General features: G+C 31.3%; 2 protein-coding genes across 8 annotated transcripts in view; one reads left to right on the plus strand and one right to left on the minus strand.

Moving 5' to 3' along the window:
- The window catches only part of LOC143223324 (DNA-binding protein RFX6-like), a 68,520-nt gene extending 64,168 nt beyond the window's left edge, over positions 1 to 4,352 (plus strand). For 4 of the 5 annotated variants that reach the window (XM_076451167.1, XM_076451166.1, XM_076451165.1 and 1 more), the window contains 3 exons: positions 1,175 to 1,480; positions 2,250 to 2,438; positions 3,130 to 4,352. In XM_076451167.1, the coding sequence (XP_076307282.1) occupies positions 1,175 to 1,480; positions 2,250 to 2,438; positions 3,130 to 3,299 (665 nt within the window). In that variant the 3' untranslated portion in view covers positions 3,300 to 4,352. The remainder of the gene's footprint in view (positions 1 to 1,174; positions 1,481 to 2,249; positions 2,439 to 3,129) is intronic. The other variant, XM_076451169.1, reaches the window with a different exon arrangement.
- On the minus strand, positions 1,326 to 19,228 carry LOC143223325 (C-signal-like). Of its 3 annotated transcripts, none has more exons than XM_076451170.1 (6): positions 18,956 to 19,207; positions 15,544 to 15,646; positions 15,074 to 15,261; positions 14,582 to 14,740; positions 8,950 to 9,154; positions 1,326 to 1,461 (listed from the first exon to the last, which is right to left on the minus strand). In XM_076451170.1, exons 1-6 carry the CDS (start codon positions 19,088 to 19,090, stop codon positions 1,436 to 1,438), a joined length of 816 nt encoding a protein of 271 aa, XP_076307285.1. In that variant the 5' UTR covers positions 19,091 to 19,207; the 3' UTR covers positions 1,326 to 1,435. The 3 variants fall into 3 exon arrangements, with proteins under 3 accessions (XP_076307285.1, XP_076307286.1, XP_076307287.1); XM_076451171.1 differs by having other exon boundaries at positions 15,544 to 15,628; positions 18,956 to 19,206; XM_076451172.1 differs by having other exon boundaries at positions 1,339 to 1,461; positions 15,544 to 15,610; positions 18,956 to 19,228.
- Between the last annotated feature and the right edge of the window lie 2,508 nt (positions 19,229 to 21,736).

Raw genomic sequence — 21,736 nt, forward strand, 5'->3', positions numbered from 1 at the left:
AATTTATTCTACATTATCTAACAATAAGTAAAGACAGATCTTGAAACTATAATCTAGAATTATAGTTATGATTAATAAATAGTCACGTTAGATGCAGTGAAGTCGCCGTGAATACGTTGCAATTATAGTTCTTGATATATTTTTCACAATTCAAACAACTGGACATTTGGGACGTTATTTCATTTCTTTCGTTTATTCTGAACATTTTCAGATAACATCATATTTGGCCACTGTTGATGACCTCGTGCACATTACAAGACAACCTCAAATTCCGACAGTGTTCGGTGGTTTCGTTTACAGTATATCACACATGACTGGGCATTGCGACTGTTTCGTAAATCGATTTCCCACAATTCCAGCACTATATCAACTTTTGACCTTTCTCAAATTAATTTAACTTATAACGCTTCGGTAGCTGGAAGATATGTAAAAGTTACACAACACATCTTGGCTGTTTCTTTATTTATACTTCTCAAGTTTCTTTGTAGAACAATGTTTTAGGCAAAGTATGGTTACTTCTAATAAAGCAATGTATATATGTGTGTTTAATTTTAATATTCAAGAGTATTTTCATAAAGCTATTATGCTGGATTAAAACAAATTGAATCAGATTTTTTTGCATAATAATAATGAGTTGGTCAATCACGTGGTGTGAATTCAAACAGGTAAATTAGATGAAACGTTTTCCACTAACGCACTTGAATATTCACTGTTATTCACAGGAAATAGCGACACTTAATTGTTATTAGATTTGGTTTTATTTATTCATGGTATCTTAAAGTATGAAAATATTTATAATAGATCCTAGGAAGGGTTATACAAAATCCTAGTACGTTTAGTTTTTCCTTCTATGGTAAGAACAAAGTAAGGTTTGTTTCAGTTAGGTTAAATATATTTATATTTTCAGTGATGTGAAAAAACGACAACAGTTGGAAATTTTTTTTTTGGTTTTTGCTTAGACTTAATTACAACATTTCACTTTGTTTTATGATATCTGCGTTATGTTTAAATAAAATATATTTTCTCGTATAATGTTCACAAATTAAGTTTAATTTAGCCTCGATTTACTTCTTTATTAATTAATTAGATCTAGCTAAGATTTCAAAATTTTATGATCAATCGCTTGATTAGTGCTGTCTATAATTTTACATTTCTTTCTGCCTACCGTGTACAGAAAGTAAGCAACCTGCGCCCGACTGTGGTGCAGTTGGTGAGCAATATGTGGTACACCATCCAACGTCTTCTTTCGATCCAGCTTCACGCTGGTCGCATCCGTCAACAATGTTTAGTCAGTCTTCCGGTGACAGTGGTCCACCCGTCCATTGGCCAGGTATTGCTCATATAAATCAGCCTTATTTATCATCTGCTTCTCGATGGTCAATCGCTGGCCATCCTTCCTATATGCCTGGGTCAACGTTTCATGGAACTTTGGAATTTAGTGGCGAAAAATTTCCTCCAAACCTTGAATGGCATAATACTGGTACGTTATTCATAACAAAAACGACGACAAAAATGCGTATAATAAGCTTCTATCTTATGAGGCAACTGCTTACAAAGGAAAATATTTTCATTTTCGAAAAGCATTCCGAATAGAACAGTTACGGAGTTGAATTAGTAAATTGTAGCCAGCGTTTAGATTCTCAAGCTGAATATGTTATTTATTTTAAATGCTAATATTAATCATAGTAAAATATTTCTTGCTTAGGAAAGATTCGTAAAGGAGAAACTTTATTTGAACCTAGAAGTCCTGCAATTTTGACTTTAAGTTTTTCCATATGGTGAAAATTATTTTTTATCTAATGTATATACAGATCTACTTTTGGTGTTAGTTTCATCAAGCGGTAATTCCGCTTTTTAACTAAAGAATCGAGGACAGTAAATATATTAAAAATATTAAAACAAACTATTCTACAAACTAAGTATGTATTATTAACTTCAAGCGATCTAGAATTTAGATCATCATCGACTTTAAGCTAATCACGGTTGCTCTTTCACAAAATATTAAACACATAACGTACTTTTCATTCTAAATACTCTGACATTCATTCTCTTCATATTATTTTATATTAGCCATCCTGCACTGGAATTTATGTCAGATAACGTAATGAGAAATTGAGTTAGGCCTTTTCCTTTGCGTCTTTAACATATTTTAAGGATCCTTAAAAGTTACAATTTAGCTTGAAACTATTTTTGAATTTCTAATAAAAAAAACTAAAGCAGCTAATTTTTAAATGATTTTTTTTTCTTAGAAAACTTTCAGTCCCATCACTTTGTGGCATCAAATCATACTAAATCATTTAGGGACGAAGAAATCAATACCACAGTCCCATTTTCTAGCTATCAAAGTAGCCATCTTGCAGCTAACGCTCCCTATACACCACCATCAGAAAATGGATTTCCTGCAGGTCCAGAAATGAGAGAACAAAAGTGGCACATTGGTAATTTCCTTTTAAAGTATTTATATCCACTAAGATGTGATAAGTTTTTATTACCATTGTTAAGTGCATCACTCTTTCCTTTATGAAGGCCACTTTGCATTATTTGTTATATTCTTGATAGGTCAGTCACTATGATATTCTTATATATTTTTTTCGAGGGACTATGCTTTTCATTTCAAAATATCGTATTGGTAAATATGGCATGTGTTGTGTGTTTTCTTATAGCAAAGCCACATCGGTCAATCTGCTGAGCCACCGAGGGGAATCGAACCCCACATTTTAGCGTTGTAAGTCCGTAAACTTACCGCTGTACTAGAAGGGGGTTAAATATGGGGTGTTAGTATATTTACAAATATATTAATAAATTGGGTTAAACTTTAAGATATACTTTCATGAAAATTAGCAAATTTCGGAAAATACTGTATAGTAATTCTTTATCAATCATTATAATGTTTTAACTGAAATATATTAAAGGCGGATAGGCAACCTGGCTTTAGTATTATATTTTAACAGCAAAACTTTCTTTCTTGGTGTATCTCAAGAAGGCTGGTATGGGTATTAACACTTTACAAGTAAAAGTGTTAATGCCCATACCAGCCAGTCTTGAGATACATTTTTACCTCAAGGGAGCTTCTTGTCATCACGAATTTCTTTCTTAGTGTTTTATTGCAATATTTATTTTATCCACTAGGAGACGTGACAAGCTACTACTATGTAGGAGGGCCCCAGACTGAATATGATCATGTGATTCCATCACTGGAAAATTCTGTATCCCATCCTCACGTGCACTGTCACCATCAAGGTTTTGTTTATTCTTCAGCTGAGGACCTCTCAACGTCTAATTCTACTTTTATGTCTTGATTTCTAATAGCAAAGTCATTTTTTGCATATTTTCTCTTTATTATAGTGACATTTTCATGGTTAAAGTCCTGTATCAGAGACTGAGAAATATGTAAATTTAATATTAATTTTTAAACTTAACTATACATATTGAAGTTAAATAGGCTTTTCAACATTATAATCGGCGTAAAAAAAAAAAAAAAGAGACAGTTTGGTGTTGAAACACACGCCATTCTTTCTTCTTTCGTTTGTAAATTTGTTGCAAATACAAGCTATCCAATCATCTTAGCCGCCGCAACCTAATTTGTTGGAAATTACTTTTGATAAGTCTACGCGACTCTGTATGTAATTTACAAGAGTTTTTGTTCGCATGCTTTATATTTAACCTACATCGTTCCCTCCACTTAACATTTTAAATGTAAATATCTTGCTTTTATGATGACTTAATTTTTTTTTTTTTTTTTTCTGATTGGCGCGGCATCTGAGGCGTGTACAGTACACAAAGGAGACGTTTATAACATTACGTAGTGATATGCAACTGTAGTTTTGAGTTGCTTTAGTAATATACAGAATATTTTCGCTTGGACTGAGGGACATTTCTTTATGAAAATACTCAACACGAGTGAACCCTGTACTCGTGTTTCGAACTTAATTATATGTTGATAAGCCCAACTTCAACATTTTAAGATATCAATGCAATACATTGCTATGTATAACCTAAGTTTATAATATTGTAATTTGTATTCCACTTACGTTGATCAATTGTACCGATAACGGCTATGTATTTACAACTATCAACAAACTATAGGTTTATGTACATGGTGAAGTGCTAGGGAATATTGTAATCCGTCAAAATTAAGTGTGATGTTAACATATTTTAGTTGTGCTTGTACCAGGTTTCTGACATCTATACTCTTGTGGAACATCTTGTTTTGTTTCCATATTTTATTCATTGTGCAATTTATATAATAAATATGTAATTCCCCGTGCTGAAGTTACAAATATTTTTCCATGATCTCTTGGGTTGTATATCTATGTTTAAACTGTTTATAAAGAATTTTGGTAAAACCCAAAGTTTTAACGATCTGGTTTTCTTTTTTCGAGTTCTTACCTTACGACAAGTGCAGTTATGTTCGATTCATTTTAGTACTTACGAAACTTTAATTTCTACTTATCACATTTACTTATTCCTATGAACATCGCAAAAAGACAGATCCACACACATGTATAATATACCTGGCTTATAGACAAGGTACAGAAAAATGTCCTTATAGTAAAACTGAGGCTATTTAAAATACAATAACATAAGCTATATTGTGACGTTTCTATTACAGAATTAATATTTTTAAGGTGTGCTGTTCGAATATGACATTTTTATGCCTGTGCGTGTGTATTCTCATCCTTACGGGACTTTCAATTGCCGTAAAGAAATAAGAAACTTCTTTTTATTTTCTCCAAGGTATTTTTCATCTCCTTGAAAATTCTACAACGTAACAAACATACAAAGCCGATCATGCCAGGTAACATATGTATTCTTAGCTCTTAGGGTGTATAAATAGAATAGTTTATAATAAACAAGAATTGACGCATGTTACGTACTATTATTTATTTTAGAAAAGTCTCCGTTTATTACATTAATTATGTTAAAGTATTACTGTTTCACTTAACTGGAAATGTGAATTTAGTAGTTAATTAGCTCTTAATATATATTAAATTTATGTAATTTGCCAACAAGATTGGTTTGGTTTGTTTTGAATTTCGCCCAAAGCTACAGGAGGGCTATCTGCGCTAGCCGTCCCTAATGTAGTAGTGTAAGACTAGAGGGAAGGCACCTAGTCATCACCACCCATTGCCAACTCTTGGGCTACTCTTTTAGCAACGAACAGTGGGACTGACCGTCACATTACAACACCCTCACGGCTGAAAGGGCGAGCATGTTTGGTGTGACGAGGATTCGAACCTGCGACCCTCGGATTGCGAGTCAAGTGCCTTAACCACTTGTCCATGCCGGTCCCCAACAAGACTGATACACACAAATTTCCTCTTTTAACCCAAATATATGTTAATATCCAAATAAAAACAATACTGTTTATAATACCGGTTATTATTAATAATTATTACAAATGATGGTTTACATACAAGAGTTTTACAAACATATAAACTATACTGAGTCTTATATCCGAACGGGAACTAAATATTTTATCGATGATCCAGGTCCACGATGAACAACTTAATTCTGAGTTTATATTGTTACACCTCGCTTAAACTAATGACGTCTTTCTTGGTTCAGCTTGACACCGGTTAGAAGTTCCGTCCTTTCTACAAAGGTATTCAGTGTTCTCGTGGATATAATAACGTATGAAATAATTAACTCGAGTTGGAAGGTTTGTAATATTAGAAACATACAATATTCCTGGTCGAATTTTTTAGTTTTCTTTCGATGAACAGACATTAATCAAACTTAGCTTCCTAGGCCTATAGCGTACGAATTATAGGTGTCCAAATAATGTTCTCTTTCCGTGTCTCTCAGCTGGATGCTTTTCATACATGTCACGTGAATCTCTAGAAACTTCACCAAAACGCACGACAATACTGTCAATCGCTAGTATTACACACACACATAGTACATACACTGTTGATTCACAACCGAGAATTCTCCACAAGTCTCGAGATCACACGGGATTTGCACAATACACAGTTAAGTATATAAATCGCAGGCAAGAAAAGAAAACTACACACAAACAAACGTAGATACTAAAACTGTTTCACAGATAAATCATTAAAACCTTATGTTAAAAGATATGTAAATTTATGGAAGAGTGACATGTTTATATAGTCACATTATATGCCACTTTGTAAATTGACCTATTCGTTAATTATTTCGTGATTGGTAAATAAATGCGAATTTATCATTATTTACACAATTTATGTAATAAACATCTCAATAGGAGTAACAACAGCGAACTATAGCAGAACCTACGGGTAGACCGGGGCAGCAGTGATCTGTGACCCTATTCTAACTCTAAACCTTGATTAAATGTTGGTGCCAAAAATGGATTTTAACAGGGCTTTTTGAAAACATTATTTTATTTAACAGTGAATTTTCTGTTGCATAAATATTTTGGCAGGTTTAGTTTAAGATGAGCAGCTTTCATGGATCAGGTGGACACCAAAACTAGAACATTTCGGGTTTGAAGCATTTTTTCTCGTGATGAACTGTTTGGCAAATTTTAAACACATATGCAGTAGTGCTTAACCATGATCTTTAGTAAGCTTTTCAAATACTTTTGGCACATTTTCAAACATACTACCCTTGTTGTTAGGCCTTAAGTATTCTCTCATGACCCTTGCTACTGACGTCAGACGACTTACTGTTATTTTTCAGTTAAGTCCTAACTTAACTTGAAGTATGTAATGCTAAAAAAGCTGTCTACCTCACTGCAAAACCCTTAAGAAGGTAAGTCAGACAAGGATAAAGTACATGTCTTCACAATAAAGTCATATATATGTAAAAATTCCCATATATTTAACTTTCCACAAACAAGATAATCTAATCCTAAACCTTAAGTGAAAATTTTCTTGTCAGATAAGCGTTTCAGCTCTACTGGCACGTTGTATAATTTACAACACTTTGTGTTATGCTTCAAAACACTATACTATCTTTTTCTTTTAGTAGACAACAAATGATCTACATTTTCACAACATCTTCACATGATAAATCAAAGGATCTGATATGAAATTTCAATTGTCGAATTATATCAGTGTATAATATCCCTGATCATGTTAAACTTTAATCTTTAGAATGTTTTTAGTACAAACAAAACTGGCCAAGCGATGTTTTCCATACAATACTTAATAAACAAGAAATCAATGAAGGAGAAACTTTCACCACGTCACCACACATTTGAAACAAGCTATTAAAGAAGTCATGCCAAACTGAATGGTTGTCTTGTAATTTTATATTAAATAGGTCTGATTTATAAGAGATAAATCTTTCCAATAAAAATAGAAGTATAAAAGTTTTCTTTGCATTAAAAGTACAATTTTAATAAAGATAAAATGTAATTCATATTAACTGTAAAATATTTCAATTTGATATTTCATGTTAAATGTGCTTTTAAATTTTTAAACATTATATTATGTTTCTTCAGAAATACTTTGAAATTTGTAGTTGTGTTATAAAACGTTATCTTGGTAACTAAGCATCTTAAAAATAATGTAAGTACTTTGTGTGTTATTAAATATAGATATGTAAACATTCATTATAACAGCAGTATATTTTTAAAAATTAATAATTACAATATATTTATGATTCTTTATATAAAACATTTTTAGAAGTTCAATTTAATAACTGAAAATTTTTTTCCAAATCATACACACTTTCTGAAAGAGGTTTATGATAAAAATCATATTTTTAACAACAAAACCAATGAATAACAATAACAGCATATAGCACACTATGTATACTACTTATAATATCACGTGTACAACAAACAAAAAACAACAACAAAAGAGACAGCTTTTTTATATGCAAAAACGGCTCGTTTGGGTTGAGAAAATATTTTACATAGAAGAGCGAACAACGTTTCGACCTTCTTCGGTCATCGTCAGGTTCACAAAGAAAGAGGTAACTGACCGGTAACTAAAGTTGTTTAGATCAAAAAAGCAAACTACTGCATTGGTCAATTTTCATGTATCTTACATAACATATATATCTCAACCATTAAAACATAAGACTTTTCTGGCTTCACAACAAACATCACAGCTTTGTATCTATCTTTAAAATAAAAAATTATAGCAACATTTGTCATTTAACCAATTAATACATATGATACTAAATGCAGAAAGAGAAGGCCATTGGAAAACATCTGTTGAATTTACTTACACAAAATAAGCAAGAGTACTCATCCCCAGTGATGGGAAAGTGTAAGTTAATCTATCAATTTAAATTACTTCATGGACTTTAAAAAGGTTAACTGTGTTGTACTCTCGAGTACACGCAGAGTCAAAGCTCTGAGCTACTTACACTGCTCACTGCAAAAATTAATTGTTGAGCATTTTATTCATGCTAAGAACCACTTAACAATAACATACAGTAAATCTACATTTTTATTAAAGTTATGTCACATTCTGTAACATGAATGATGGAGTGATTAATTACTAACTAGTTAGTGTGAAATATCCTGCTTGTGGAATAATATTTAGCATCAGTAGTCATTTCAAAAGTGAATGTTGATCTCTGTCTACATGCTCAGCTTTTTAAACTGGAGACAGGAAAACATTCAGACAGATAACAGTTCACAATGTAAGACAATTGTTCTGGCAATAATTTTTCAGCCATTGAGTATAATTTTCATCAAGATGTTGTTAATTTTTCCTTACCATTAATTATATAAACTTCTTAAAAATAAATTTAATATTTACTGAGATCTTGATTAATTTACACTAAAATCAAGGTTTTTATTTTTAATGAATGTATATTACCATAAAGAAATAACTTCTTTCTTTAATCATATAATTAAAAATTATGAATAAACTATCATTTCTATGCTTGTGAGTACTTTCCAAGTATTGTTTTGTAAAACATGTACATGTTAAATTTTCACTAAACACAGTTTTCAAAAGGAGATATTAATTACAATTTATGTTGTCTACCATGGTATAACACTACCTGTGTGGTTAAAGAATCTTCCATGATGACTACTGTTTAATGTTGCCATAAGTTTTATTACGGATTCAACACTTTCAGTGACACGGAGAAAAGCACGTGGACCACCAATATTTGTCTGGACCCAACCTGGACACAACATCACTACCAGAATGTGGTCTCTCTTCACACTCATTGCTACTCCTCTCATCAACATATTCAGTGCTGTCTATAGAAATATTGTAAAAAAATTAAATGGATATTCTAACAAACAATTAACATCATGACATCTATGAGTTATACAGGAGAACTTTTCTTTTTGAGTCAAACATTCACAAATAACAGTCTAGACCAAAAACCATTACCTTCCCTATCACCTTTGGATATAACTTTACTGAATAATAGAAAAGAGGTTAATATCACATTCTTTGCAAACATGGTAAACAAATAATTTTAGTTTAAGGGACATTAATAAGCCAAATTTAAATTTCAGTTAATACATTGCAAATTATTCAATATTTATGAAACAGAACAATTCCTCCAGCGTATGTCTTGTTTCAAGTAAACACTATTTGTAAAGGGAAAGTTAAACATCTACTGCACAAGCCTTTTCTGTTTAGTATGCAATTTGTTTCAACAGTGGATGGACAAGTGTGATTTGTTTTTTAATTTCACACAAAGCTACATCAACTCTTTGGCTATTATTTAACAACAAATAGTGGGATTGATTGTAATATTATTATGCTCCCACGGCTGTTGGAGCGAGCATGTCTGGTGTAATGTGGATTTGAACCCATCACTCACATTATAAGCCAAGTGCACTAACAATCTGGCCATGCCAGTCCAAGGATGGAAACTATAATTTCATCCTGTAGTCCACAGTGCTCTAAAAGTTTGAGAACATTCCACAGGGATCTCTCACTATAGTAAAGATTATGTAACATACCATAGTTTAAAGGTAAAAAAAGAAATATGAAATATATAATGGTTTATTTGAAATTTTTATTAACCTGCATACTTATTTATGTCAGTACTGCTTTTATATCGTATAGGATAAGTTTCCGCATATAGACCTGGACTGATGGGAACAGATTTTTCTTAATGAAGGGGTACATGACAAGAGAAAGTTTTAAAATGACTGTCCCAGAGAGTGTAATCCATAAAAGATTAAAACACTAATAAATAAAGGAAAAAGAGAAAGATAATTTACATTTTGTTGTGACATAAGGTCCCTAATACTGTTAATATTAGAATGTTTTATGTTGTGTATCATTAAACAAAGATATTTTCATGCATGTCACATGTATCAATTAGGATCTGATCAGTGTATCCATACAAAGATCAAAGTAAAAAAAATTAACCCTGTAACAGGTACAGCTAATTAAATACACTTTATTTACATTGATACATAAGAAGATTAAAATACATTTTTTTCATCAGTTGGTATCCTTACTGTTAAAAATACTTTTGACTGTACACCCTATAATATCTCAAGGTTTAGCTAGCTGAGAAGACTTAGGTTAGTCCTAACTCCATACAATAAGCTAATAATACAAGTATAATCATAAAACTAGACTTATTTAACATCCTAACCAATATTATTAATAAAAGTAGCATTAAAGAAAGAATACAGTGTAACAATAACATATATACAAAATATATGAACACTAGTATGACACAATACTACTGTTAGTTTCTTTGTTCAATATAGGTTGTGTACAAGCAAAACAAATAATTTTCCTTAAAGATATCTATTTAAATAGCTCAAATAGTTCAAGAGACTTTGTTTAATTCTAAATCCACATACTAAACTAACAATGCTTGTATATTAATAAAATATAATAAAACTACATTTGTTAAACATCCTAACCTACACTGTTAATAAAAGTAATGTTAAAGAAAGAACAGAGTACAACTCATTTATGGAACATACAAACAATAGTTGTTAGCTTTAAGTACTGTCATAAGTTTCTGTTTAACAGTTATTTCAGTATAGCTATGCATAAGCAAATATTTCCACAATTTCCTCTAAAACATCTGTTTTTCAATGACAAGTTAACAACCCACTGAACTGCTCTGACAGTGTAACTTAAGAGGATCCTGACACCTGAAATAAATTGCTAAGATATATTATTTTCTAGGTGTAAACTACCAGGACCAAGTATAATATAGTAAATTCTTATTTTGCATACAATACTCAATAACAATATAACAAATATATATGTTATTAATATTTATGAAGGGTGTTTGGAAAGTCACTTTGCAGTTTTGTAATCATATACATATATAAGTGCACAGTGACTTTTCAAACACCCTGTATAATTGTTAAGCATTGTATCTTTGAAAGTTATTGTTTTATTCAACATTAGCAGCCAAGTCAATAATTTTCTGTAGTGTGTATAGCTCAGTGTAAATCATATAATTAACACAGTCAATTCTAAATATTAATAACCTATTCACCATAAATGTGTACTCTTTAATTGAGGTTTAAACATTTAAATTTTCACTCTTGGAATCTTATTCAAACCTACTAAAAGTTATGCTGAGTCAGTCATTTACCATGATATGGTAACCAACTCTGTACAGATCACATAATTATTATATTCACTACAGAATGTAAACAACTTTCTTTAACCCAACCTTAGGTACTCCAACACAAGTGTAACACTATCACATACATCATGGAGATTTAATTCCTTAAAGCTGATGCTTCAATCATCTGTCCAAAAATCGAAATTGATCAATTGGATAATGACTGGATCCAATAATTGTTTTTTTCTAGCAAAACCTAATCTACGCCATGTTATTATCCACCTTTTGTAAATAGATAGGAAAAGTTAGAAAGCACACACACAACAACTGGGTCAGAATGAAAATGATTGCAGCAGAATGAGCAAAAAGTATGTGTTTAACAGAGTTCAAAATACACCCATTAGCCTTTCCTTTTTCACATTCTTTGCTAAATTTTATTTTCTTTCAAAAACTGGTTCCTTTTGGGTTTATCAATTTATAAGCTTCCTTTGAAGTCTAGCCATTGGACAGAATAACTTGGATAAGGTGAATTAAAACAATTAGAAACTGTCCAGTGGCATGAATGATCTTATAGTTTGGGAAATATATATAAATGAATTTACTGTCACTGTTTACAAAATCTTGTAATATTGAACAATTTATTGTATCTAAAAACTTATGTGACAATAAACATTGTTTAAAATATCCATTTTACTGAAATCTTTGAACTTCTTCAATGTTTGACAATGCTAATATTTAAATCTAGGTAGTGTACTTTGTTTTTATTGAAAGAGTTTTTTCCCATAGAAATATTTAAGTTATGTCACTTTGAATTTTTCAGTGCAATAAAGATATGCACTTCCAGTTATTCTGTGGCCTAGTAAAAAACTTTCAAGCAGTGACCCATTCCACCCATTTTAGATGAGCATAAACCTGAATAGATGGACAATACAATGAGTAAAAAAAAAGAAATTAATTTCAGTACAACCAAAATATGTTTGTGTAAAACACCAAGTGTATTTCACTTTATCATTTAATAAGGTACAAGATTTCTGTTGTTGATCCCTCATGTATTGTTTACAAGCATCAATGTAAATCAGTACTTTAGCTACAGGTGCTAGTTGTATGAAGTGTTCTGATTCTGACAAAGTTGAACTTATGATGTTTATTAAACCTTTATCACAAAAGCCTCAAAATATATTTGAACATCTGAAATTCTATAATTTTCCAAGCAATCCTCCCCAGAAGATTCACACTTTTGCCACTTCACTTCTTTAAAAATTTGGTCAAACAGTTTTCTAAACCTGGAAAATATCAAATGTTATCTCACATTTTTCCACTTCTTCAAATTGAGTTGCAGACTTAACAACTTGAATGAATGTCAATTCTAAAGTTAAGGACAGCCTAAGATAGAAAAAGGAGGGTATTGATAGCTGAAAAGAAATTATGACCATGAGAAGCATACTTTCTAAGCCTCTTTATTCACACTAGGCTTTCAGAACTTTTTAAATTTAAAGAATATATGTAACATCTCTTCTGATATCTAGATGTCAAGTTATCCAACTTGCCTTGATGAGCTGACAAGCATGGTGATCACGTGGGAGGAAAAGAATGTTGTGGACCTCTATTTCTTTAATAAGTAATGTGACACAGTGGAAGTCCTGGTACAAGCTTTGAATTGTATATAATCTAAAGCAAAGTTAGTAGAAAGAAACTGCTTAATGTTTGATAAATTATCTGATGGTTTTCCTTCAGACTTTGTTGATTCTTCTATCAGTTCATGTTACAGAGAGCTTGTCATATAAAGTAGTTCTGCCTACACCAGCTGTTTTCACAGTGCAGTTTGCTTCTGAATAAAAGTAATGTTATTTCTACGAAAAACAGTATTGTAAGCCATTTTCTTTTATCACTGAAGGGTGACATATTTTTCCCATTACATTGGTACCAAACATCCTAATTTGTACGATTGATAATTCAGCTGCTGAATCCAATTTTCTCTCAAATTATTATAAGAAAAACAGTTATTCTTAAACTTTAATCTCCATATTTAATTCAATACTATAAATATATCATTCATACATTAAATCTTCAAATTTATAGTAAGTTATAATTCATCTGCATAAACATTGCAAATGACAAATGAGGTCTCATGAATATGAATTGCTTATTTGTATTTAATATCCCTACTCAAAATTACATTTAATCAGTATTCCAAAACATTATAAATATGAAGCTAAAAAAAAACCAAGACTAATATTAATATCAGTAACTCATGCATAGCACATTGTTATAACAATAGCATATACAGCCAAATTACTCTACAATGTTCTAATTTTTGTTAGAACTAACTATTAAGTATCTAATTTCATACCAAGAGTATACTTGGGTCACATTGATTTCCCTTAAGAGTGACAAGACAGCACTCCTTAACAATGCAAGATTTGCTAAGATATCTACTGCAAAATAGCTCTGTATAATTGGAACAACAAAATTTATAAAAACCAAGAGTGATACAAATTTACAATCTAAATAAACAATCTTTGTTCAAAACAAAAATTTAAAATATATGCTTTGCATTTCACAACAGACAGTTGCCTGTACTGGAGTTATACTTCATGTTTTACAAGAAACAATTGCATATATGGTAGAGTTGGTTCTCAAAGTATTCAGGATAAGCATATAAACTGATTTTCATGATTTCCTATTCCAAACAAGAAATCTGAACACACGTTCCAGACTGTATACATAAAGATTTTGTCTCAAACTACATAAATCATACATTAACTGGTTAAATCATAAACATGGGACTTACTGATAATGACTAGTGTTACCCACATGATTGATCATTCCCATGAAATATGCAAGACCATTACCTCAAGAGGTTCTTGACTACCAGTAGAAAAGATCCATAATGAATTTTACACACTGCAAGTGAATTTAAAGTTACAGTTTATTCAGGTGAACAGATGTAACTGTAAAGCTACACCACACAGTTCTGCTTCATAACTGGATATTTGATCAAGACATCAATTACAGTGTGATAACTGAACTCTTTACACAAGTCAATATTACACAAGAATAAAACAAAATAAACAACCTTAATAAGTAGAAAATACGTAAAATTCTTATATAGCAAGATACAGACCTTGCTGGCTTTGTAGGATAGAATAGGAACTTTACGTTCAGTGTTTGTGTTCTCTAATGATCCTGAAGTAGATGACATGTTGACAACAGCTGCTCGAGAACATGACATTCCTTCACCAGTTATTTTACTGGCTGCAGTTTTAAGAAGTGGGTAAAAAGCCTTTGAAATTTTATTTAAAAAACACCTGTAAGTTATTTTTTCAAGTTTTGTTTCATAAGTACAAATACATTCACAAAATACTTTACGTTTAATGTGATTTAAAAGGTAATTTACAAGTCAGCCTTAACTGTCCTACAAGTTCATAAAATAATTTTCATAAATATTTAAAAAACAACAAAAGAACAGCAAGCAATTTGTCTCTGTATTCATTCAATCATTTTTTCTTTCAAGTTTTGTAAATATTTATTTTAATATCAAATTTTGTAAATTCAATTTTTGGTTTTTACCAATTTATTTGAAATTGTAAAAGTGAAAAAATATCAAAATACTCACCTCAGTTAAGATTAAAGGAGCAATACTATTTACTTCAATATGGTTTCTTAAATTATCTGGAGTAATCTGTGGAAATGGAAGCATTCTGCAAATCCCAGCATTGTTAATTAACAAGTTCAAACCCTCTTCTTTAACAATATCTTTCACAATTTTCACAGCCTCTTCAATCTCTATACTTTTGGTCACATCTTCAAACAAAAATATATAACTTCAGAGACAAGACAAAGGAGAAAACTTTAACTATAAAAATGTTAAGTTTCAAACACACAGAAACTTTTCAGTTCTTCCATTATTACCTGCATTAGATTAATGAAAGGTTCTTATTCCAGTCCTTAAATAGAAAAATTTTACCACAAATATTACAATAAAATATCACTGCTTCATTTTTAAGTGTTATATATTGATTTTTAAAAATAAAAAATAAAATGCCATATTAGATATTTTAAAACTTTAAGTTTACAAACACTTACCTAGTTGAATAATATGTAGTTTTGTTGTATCTGGTAACGGTATAGAATGTTTAATATCCTGAAGTTCCTGGGTAGTAAAATATATCTGTATGACTGAGCTTATCTATTAATAATTTTAAATATGCATATGACAATATTTCAAAAAATATTAACTATAAGGAAATGGATTAGGACATTCTAAAATATTAGAACAATTTAAACCTGTATAAAGCAGTATGACTTGAAATTTCAAAGTTGTTAAGAATATAAGACATGCTGTGTATTTCATTAGTTGAGAATGGTTTGATAGATGATACAACTTGAGCTTAAGTTTAGATTTTTCTTCAACCTCTTTGTAAATTATAATTTGTAGTCTAGTTCATGAATAAAAAACAAAAGGTGTTTTTAAGCATGTGTAAGTTCTTGAGCTCTTACATTATAAGACATCAAAACATTATGGGCAATCAATACAAAGGCTAAATTAGCACTTGATAGACTGCTGTATTATTATTAATAAAGGCAAATGTAATTGGGCCATTTCATGTCAAATCATCCAGGGGGCTGCAGGTGATCCTCACAGAATGCCTTGAAAAAATTCACATGTGCTCATCTGCCCATATAATGAAAAATTACCAAAGATTAGATTAATATCTCTAATAGTTTCTGATTTACAGCCCTGTAAAATTTAGTTAATTTTTTTTTTTATTTTTGGCAAATTCATTTTTGGGCAACTTTGGCTTTTTAAAGCTGCAAGAGTAATGGTGGTAGGAGGCTGAAATTTGCTACACTGACTGAATTAATCTCACAGCATTCATAAATTGTCTCAAACCAAGTTTAACTCTCTTAGGATTGGTTTACGTAATAAGCCATAGCTCTAAGACTTAATATGATGCAAAGCTGAATATTTTCTAATTTCCTATAACATATCTGTTGATAAATCAGCAGTTGTTGTAATTAAAAGTCTATTAGATCTCCTGTAAAAAAATTTAGCTGCATGCAACTTTTTATGATGTAGCTAAAAATAGCCTTACTTCAGGCCACAGTTTGACCATGGCACCAGTTATTCAGCCTTTTCAAATTTTTCCCACATATTCTTACACCTCTGAATATGATACACAAAAAAAATCAGGATGGTGTTCAACCTACTTTTTGAGTTATGATTTTTTAAAGTATCCTCTGACTATAAGGTTTTTTATTTAAACAAAATTCAGTTCAGGTGTGTTACTGTGTGCAAATATATCCATACAATTTTGAAAAATACCTCTCAGAATTTTATGAATCCCACTGAAACATTCTAATCAGCCTTTCACAATGTTAAATAATGAAGTTGTAAGAAACAAGAAAGAATTAATTCATTTCTGAACAAGTTTATTGGCATAACTTGTTAGATCACATGGCAATGTAAATATATTATGTATGCATTACAGTTATGCAGATATGGCTGAGTTTAAGATTCATAATATCATAAATACAAATGTAAATCAGACACAAAAAGCACAGTGCTGCAACAGGGGATAACTGAGAAAGATTATAGTCACACCAAACTACAATAATCAGGACAATGAAATGTTTCAAAAATTGCTTTTGCAATAAATTAGCCTTAACAACATCAAATAAGCATTGCTTTGTTCAGACAGCTTGAATAAATTTCTAAAATTCAAGTTTGATTATGTTGAGATCACTTTGACTAAGAACATGGTGGCGAGTACTACTGCCTTGCACGGTATGTGCACTTATCAGACAAAGAATATGTTGGAAAGGAATCCAGCTTTCATCTGTACATGACCTTGCAGGCCATGAGAACAGTTCATTTCTTGATTTCTTCATAAATGACACTAACATATCGGAATGTTCATCTGATTTATCTTTTATGTTTCCCACATACCATTCATAATCATATATGCATGCCACATATTTCCCTGGCTGATAATTGTCATTGCTATCATTTGACCCTATATGAGCTGCTGCAGCATCACTTTCACTGCTACTACCAACAGTTACAACTGTGTACACATCATCATCTGATAGCCTTCTCATATACAATTTGTTGGTAGAATAAAGCTATGATGTGACCTAATACCTGCCACAGTTTTGCATTTTTTATAGTGCTCAAGTGGATCAAACTTTACATAAGCTGCAGGACTGATTCCTGATTGACAAGAAAGAACTGAATGCCCTGAATGTGGTCCTTTGCCCAATGGTACATATCAGACACTTAAAATTTGATAATTTATTTTTCACAACCTTGATTTATTTGAAGATCATGTTCAGAGATGTAAGAATATATGGTAAAGGCTGATTAGAATATTTCAATGGGTTTCATAACTTATTTTAAAATTGTATGGATATATTTGCACACAGTAACACACCTGAATTGAAGTTTTCTTTTCAAGTAAACAACATACAGTCAGAGAACACTTTAAAAAATTATAACTCAAAAAGTAAGTTGAACACCATCCTGATTTTTTTTTTGTAGATCATTTTCTGAGATGTAAGAATATGTAGTAAAAATCTGAAAAGGCTGAATAACTGGTGACATGGTCAAACTGTGGCCTGAAGTAGGGCTATTTTTAGCTAAATCATATAAAGGTGCATGCAACTAAGTTTTTTTACAGATCTAATAGACTTTTAATTACACCAATTGTTGATTTATCAACTGATATGTTATAGGAAATTAGAAAAAAAATTCAGCTTTGTATTGCATTAAGTCTTAGAGCTTTTGCTTATTATGTAAACCAGTTTTTTTACAATTTTGGGTTTTCAGGTGATTTTGCAGCCTCACTATGAAACTCCTAAGAGAGGAAAACTTAGTTTGAGCCCATTTTTGAATTCTGCGAGATTAATTCAGTCAGTGTGGCAAATTTCAGCCTTCTACCACCATTGCTCTTGCAGCTTTAATTAAGCAGCCAAAGTTGCCCAAAAATGAATTCGCCAAAAATAACAAAAAATTAAAATTTTACAGGGCTGTAAATCAGAAACTATTAGAGATATTGATCTAATCATTATATGGGTAGATAAGCACATTTTTTCAAGGCATTCTGAGAGGGGTCACCTGGAAAATTGTCCAAAATCTGGATGATTTGACATGGAATGACCCAATTATGTCTTCAGTAATAATGGTGGCAATACTACTTGAAATACACAAATAATAAAACAGATACAAAACATGTAAAATTATAAACTTCTACGAGATTTTGTTTTGAGAAACAACGGTACACTTTCTGGGAACTGTACATTGTAACTTTTTACTTTTATTAAATTAGAAATTTTAAAGCATTATAGCTGTAGTCGTTCTTTCGTTGATTATAAGTTTAACTTTTCTTGTGTGTTAGCTTGTCATATAGTTTCAGTCAGTTTGTTATGTACAATAAGCTTCACTGATTTACGAGCTTCGTTTTGATTCTGATGTAACTGTATTCTTTTAGTGACTTACTTTTGCTTCCTCGGGTTTTCGACACGAAGCGAAAATATTTTTCAGAGGCGGTATCAAAGCAGTTAATTGCCGCGCAATCTCAAGTCCAATTCCCCGATTTGTGCCAGTTATAAATATATTTGAACCCAACTGCATGTTGCTTTACATTTATCGTGTTATTAAAATTCACGAAAATTTAAAAACGTTTCTTTCTCCCCCCTGAAACGAAGACCAAAACTAACGCTCTTAAATTTATCACTTGATTCAATAAATTAGCATCACATGTGTACCTCCCTCTCTTACGGTTACAGCTGATTACGATACCTTTTTTAAAATTTATGGTTTGATTATATGGCAAAACCTGTCTAAGTATTGAAAAAGGTATGATAAAAATCACTAAAACTAAATGGACAAATTATAAAGTGCTCGGAAAAAGAGATATGTTGTTTACGTTATTTAAATAACTTATTACTGCCTTGAATAATAACATTCCAAGCTCTCATTTTATTTATATTGTTATAAGTTATATTTATAATGTTAAAATTTAACTGTTAAACAGAGAGATTTGTTTTTGAATTTTGCGCAAAGCTACACAAGGGCTATCTGCGCTAGCCGTCCCTAATTTAGCAGTGTGAGACTAGAGGGAAGGTAGCTAGTCATCAACCCCCACCGCCAATTCATAGGCTAATCTTTTACCAACGAATAGTGAGATTGATCGTCACATTATAATACCCCCACGGCTGAATGGGCGTGCATGATTGGTGCGACCGGGATTCGAACTCGCGACCCTCAGATTACGAGTCGAACGCCTTAACCCACCTGGCCATGCCAGGCCTAAACCGAGAGATGCAGGTTTTCATAATGACGCTAAGTTTGGGAAGTTAAGCAAAATCGTTCAAAGGTTGTGGTGTGGTCATATTCTAAAGATGTAACTACTAACTAGTATATTCTAGTGTAGATTATAAATACAACATTCTGTAAAGTTATTTTGAGAGATTAGAGTTGTTTTTAAATATACTCGTATGAAGTGGATCATTTAGTGTGTTATTTATCCTGATTACTTTATATAAGTTGATTTGTTTTACATGAGTTAACGACATTTGTAATGTAGGCCTATAAGAAACTTAAAGCAACTCAACTTTGTGGAAACGTCAAAAAATATAAAGTAATTTACTTTTGTTACGTGAAACTGACCTCCGCAATTATCGATTTATATCGCATGTTTCTACCAAATACCATCTTGTCCAAATTCTAATTGTTCTAAATCAATAATATATGCTTAAAGATGCACGTCATACCCTTTGGTAGAAACCAAATCGATTATTAGCTCATTTTCATCCTTTAACATAAAGAAGTATAAAGGTGAATTTTGACTAATATTGCGTCAAGTATCACAAAATTTGGGTAATTCTGTAGTACATAAACATATCATGCATTTATATATTCTTGTAATATTATAGTATTTAATCTGAAAATAACTGAGAGAAGTATTAATTTTATTTCGTTCTAAGTGCCTTTCTTATTCTCGGGATATTAAGTGTGCTTTGCCTGGGATTGAGGGTATTATTCAATACAGGACGTTGTACAGCGATGTTGACCACAGTTTTTCACTGGTAGTACAGGTAATATCTAAAGATTACAGCTTCGCCTATGTATTAATGAAAATGACCAATATATAGGTATCACAACTCACTCTGTATAAATGAAGGTTTTTGTGATCTAATCAACGTTGCACGTAAACAATTTGTAACAGCGTCTTTAAGAGTAAGCCACTGAGAGTTTCAAGTAAAAGTGAAAATATCTCTCATGTTAAGATAGGTATACACAGTTTATTGGCTTGCTGTTTCTTTCAAAAAATATCTCCTTGGATTTTATGATCCTTTGCTCCTGAAGCTTGTAGTAGGCTACTTCCTTTGCTTTTGATGTTTTATTCCAACCATATGATCTTCCAATGCAACATAAGTACACTTTGAACTTTTTCTTTTCATACAAATTTAGTGAAGGTGAAGCAGGCCTTTATCTGTCGTTGTTTTCCAAACATATTTGAAAAAAGAGTTTCAGCTGCTTCTTTCTTTAAAAAGTTCTACATCCATGTATTTTAATTGTCATATTATTATATTAGATGTTTATATTATTCGGGTTTCTTGCAACTCTATCCTTCCTAATAGTCACCATAGTATCCAACAGCTTAGATAAATGAAGTTAACCAATCACTACTCGTGTAAGGGTCGTAGTATGGGACCATTTATATGTTATCTGTACCCTTAATTAACAAGTATATTTTATAATTATTGTATTTTTAATCATCTTCTGACTGGTCACAGAAGGCACTTATGTGAACTGCTCAACTTTAGTTTTTGCTAGTTTGCATGGCACAGGTTGTTTATCCTCTCAGTGATTCAAATAATAAATATAGACTGTCAAGGAGAATGCTTGTTGAACATGGAGCTGTGGTATACAGACATACCATGAATTTTTATATATTTACTTTGTTTTGTTCAAAATCTTCTCATATATTTTTTGCGAGGGACTATGCTTTTCTTTTCAAAATATTGTATTGATAAACCCTAATTTCAGCGTTGTAAATCCGTAGACTTACCGCTGTACTAACAGGGGGTTAAAGATGGTGTTAGTATATTTACAAATATATTAAAAACCGTTTCATTTTATTATAAATTGGGTTAAAGTTTAAACTATACTTTGATGAAAATTAGCAAATTTTGGAAAAATACTGTATAGTAATTCTTTATCAATCATTATAATGTTTTAACTGAAATACATTAAAGGCGGTTAGGTAACCTG

Source organism: Tachypleus tridentatus, chromosome 8 (genome assembly GCF_004210375.1).
Source record: "Tachypleus tridentatus isolate NWPU-2018 chromosome 8, ASM421037v1, whole genome shotgun sequence".
Classification (NCBI taxonomy): domain Eukaryota; kingdom Metazoa; phylum Arthropoda; class Merostomata; order Xiphosura; family Limulidae; genus Tachypleus; species Tachypleus tridentatus.